This window comes from Corvus brachyrhynchos, unplaced genomic scaffold (genome assembly GCF_000691975.1).
Source record: "Corvus brachyrhynchos isolate BGI_N302 unplaced genomic scaffold, ASM69197v1 scaffold69, whole genome shotgun sequence".
NCBI lineage: Eukaryota > Metazoa > Chordata > Aves > Passeriformes > Corvidae > Corvus > Corvus brachyrhynchos.
The window spans coordinates 4,023,619-4,027,430 of NW_008240228.1; the positions used below are offsets into that span (position 1 = coordinate 4,023,619).

The following is a 3,812-nucleotide window of genomic DNA, read 5'->3' on the forward strand; positions in this document are numbered from 1 at the left end:
TTCCTGCTCTTTCCAGTGTTCACTTTGTACACTATTGGAAAAAAGAGCTAAAAGATTTTGTTGCCTGCTTGAAAAAGCAAAAAGATTTCACCACAAGAGGGCCCTGATGTAGCAGCAAATCCAGAAACAAGCAGCCAAACACCCTGAGCATCCAGCAGACCCAGAACTCTTGGTTAGCAGGGGCAGGTACTGCTTCATCACAGTATTTGTGATCCAGCTGTGCTCTCACACTTCTCTTTCTTCCCAGCTTATCTCTGTGTCTGATTTTGCCATGTCCGTTCTCCTTAGGTTGCCATCGAGTTTGACCAGAATGTGTCCATTGCTTTCACGTGTCTGAGTGCAGACTGCAAAATCATCCATGAGTATATTGGGGGCTACATCTTCTTGTCAACGCGTTCCAAAGACCACAATGAAACACTGGATGAAGAACTCTTCCACAAATTAACTGGAGGTCAGGAATGAGAGGAAGTCTTCCCGCTGCCTGCTGCTTCTTACAGCTAAGACTACCAGAGATTAAACAACAATATCTCTGATTGTTAATTGCTGGTTAGTAATTATTGTACGTGTCAATTAATCTTGTACTATGACTGGGACTGTTGACAGTTTTTGTTAAATACTGAAGCTAAGGTCACTGGATGCAGTATGGCAATTCCATCACCAATACTTGAGGAAAATTTAATTGTCTTTGTTTTCTTTTTGTACAGCTCAATGTTTTTAAAGAAACAGTGTCTAGCCACTGGGCATTTTTTTAATCTAGTATTTTTAATTGCAGCAGTCTGTTTAAGCATCCAGGGCATGTAACTTGAGGATATGGTACAGTGAATTTTCTTCTCTGTTACAGCCAGGCAACTTCCATTGTTAAACTGGCCATTGTTTATCAGAACTAGAGCTGAATAAATACATATTTTAAAGCTCCATGGCTTGTCTAACACTTGCCCTGAGAACACAAAACATTCCAAATTCCTGAAGACTAAGCTATTGAAACTCCTGTAGTGATTACTCAGTTGTTCAAAAATGTAGAACCCATGTCGACCTTCACCCACTGAAGTGGTTCCTGAAAGCCAGAGAAGCTGCAGAGCATTCATCTTGGCAAACCTGGATCCCAAACCTTCATCTTTTGAGGAACATTGTTACTTACCTGGTTGAAAAATGGGCTTTAGATACTATGTAAAATTATTAAAGAGGCCTCTGAGTGTGAGCATTTCTCTTTACTGTCCCTGTTACTCTGTTTCACTGTGACATCTCACTGAACTATACATGTACACGTGTGAGGATCTGAAATGCCTGTAGAAGTGATCTTATGTGTGGGCTGCGTAATGCAAAGAGTGATGCTCAGAGGGCCGGAGCCCCTCTGCTCTGGAGACAGGCTGAGAGAAATGGGGGTGTTCAGCCTGGAGCAGAGAAGGCTCTGGGGAGACCTTGGAGCCCCTGGAAGGGCTATGAGAGAGCTGGAGAGGGACTTTTGCCAAGGGCACACGGTGATAGGACAAGGAGGAATGGCTTTCCACTGACAGAGGGCAAGGCTGGATTGGATATGAGGGGGAAATTCTTCCCTGTGAGGGTGGTAAGGCCCTGGCACAGGATGTCCAGAGAAGCTGTGGATGCCTCTGAGGAACCAGCCCTGAAGCCACCAGCTCTGCCTGCCTGAAGGAGCCACACACATCCACCGAAGTGAATGAAATTTGATACTACCCTGTAAAGCAAGGACAGAGTGAAGCTGGGAGAATTAATCAAACTACTGGACAAACCAAAACTGGTTTCACATATCTGAAGAAATACAATGGACTGGTGTTTTTATATCACTAAGGGATGCTGCAGAAATCACTGCATAAATTCATAAACAGCACTGGAAATGGGGAGCCCTGATTTTCATGCCATGTGCTCTGCTTTTCCCCAGCCCCTGTCAATGGGCTTCAGTGGAATTCCTCCCAGTCTGTGCAGTTTAAACCACAGCTTTACATTTTGCAAAAAAAAAAAAAAAAAAAAAAGAATACAGCCAGCTTCCCAGGCCTCTGTTCTTCCCTCTCCTCAGCACTTTTTACAGGGGCTGAGGGACCTCAGTTTTCCTTCAGAAGAGGAGTTACTCGCTTGTCACCTGCTTGACACAAGCTAAGTATTTTCCTCATGTTGTGAGATCCACCCAAGTCCAAACACTGGCCATATTTAAAGCCTGCCTAAGAGCACCATGGGAGAGCTAAATGTCCATTTTATTGCCAGGGCCTCTTCTACAGGCAGCTGCCTTCCACATCAGTCTCCACATAGGCTTTGCAGTGAGGACCCTGACCATGCCTGCCTGGAAGCCCCTCATTTGGCAATGAGCAGTGACAGACTCCTGTAAATTGCTCCCTGGGAAGCACAGCCCATGCTTGCCACTCTTGGAGCGGAGCTTGTCCCAGAGTGCTGCATGGACGCCCTGTAGCTGCCACTTGCCTACGTGACCTGAGCACAGGAATGCAGAGACAGGGGAAATCTGAGCATGAGTGTGTGTGGCTCATTTCATTGCTAAACAGGCACATTCACTTGCAGTTCAAGCTGTCTGCACTCGGATTTCAGAGAAACTAGCAAATATTTCCATTTTCTTTCCTGCCCCTCCTTCAGTCTTACTCCATGTGTCACTGCCTTTCAACTAAATCCTTCGCTGCTGCTTTGCAAGGAGGAGCTCTGCCAGCTCATCCCGGCTGGCTGTAAGCCCTATCCTTTGCCATTTTGGGTTTAAGAGAGTGATCCCCTGCTGATGCCCTCTGTCCATATTTCTTTAGGTCATTCAGCTGTCTCTTCTTGCCCCACTCACCTTGCAAGGCTTTTTCACAATAGGTAAGGAACACTTAGGAAAGGAAGCTTTTTATCCAGCTGGTTTCAGTGCTGCATGTGACTGTGGCTCCTCTTTCTACAAGCAGACCCTGGAGAGGCTGGAGTGGGAAGGGATGACCACTTCCATAATTCCAGGCTGGTGGGCAGCACCTGAGAGGAGCCTACCCCAGCCTGCTCTGCCTGACACCTGCACCAGCCACAGTTTCGAGTAACCTTTCATCCCACCCCATGTCACCGAGCACGTCCCAGCCAGGCTCCTGATGTTCCCTTAATGCACGTGCGGTACCACACCCTCCCTTATTTGTGCAATAACCTGATCACGCTTGGCACGTCACACCTATTTCTACACAGAGTTAAAGACCACGGGCTCAGTGGGCTGTAGAAACCACATCATTAATTGCACAGTGCCAGATGTGGGAGAGGTTTCCCAGAGTGAGCGAAAGCAGGACAAGGGCGTCTGCCCTGAAGTTTTGCAATACAGAGATGAAATCCTGGACAGGAATGTTACTTAGATGAAAACAAGCCTTCAGGAAACCTCAGCTCAGCTACAACCCTATTCTGTACATGGTGCTTAATTAAACCCAAGCTAGGTCAGGGTAAAGCACTACCAAAGATGGCTCCTGCTGCTCTTACATCAAATCCTGGAGGGGATTTCACCACTGCCTTCAGCCTGCAGTAGGAGACACACACCCCGTAGTTTTCTAAAACCGCCGGCTAAAAAATCCTGTTCTTCCATTCTCCCCCTTTTCTCTATAGGAAAATGTCTTGCTTGTGCTTGCTCTGTGGACAGACCTGCGAAATAGTTCTTTTGTTGGCTTTAAAAGCCATTCTCCAGATTTTTTTCAGGATATTTTCATTCTTAACCATCACTTGGATCACAGCCAGTAAGAAACATTCACCTCTTAAACTTTACAGCCTGGTACCATCCTTACCTTCTCCTGTTCGCCCCAGCTCTGCTTATCTTGGTGTCACTAAGGAATGCAGGGCTCAGCCCCAGCATT

The 3,812-nt window shown here is 46.5% G+C and overlaps 1 protein-coding gene across 1 annotated transcript in view; it reads left to right on the forward strand.

The window, feature by feature from the left end:
* FERMT1 (fermitin family member 1) overlaps positions 1-1,206 on the forward strand; it is a 19,790-nt gene extending 18,584 nt beyond the window's left edge. The window contains exon 15 of the mRNA XM_008642017.2: positions 289-1,206. Within this exon, the coding sequence (XP_008640239.2) occupies positions 289-462 (174 nt within the window). The 3' untranslated portion in view covers positions 463-1,206. The remainder of the gene's footprint in view (positions 1-288) is intronic.
* The last annotated feature ends 2,606 nt before the right edge of the window (positions 1,207-3,812 follow it).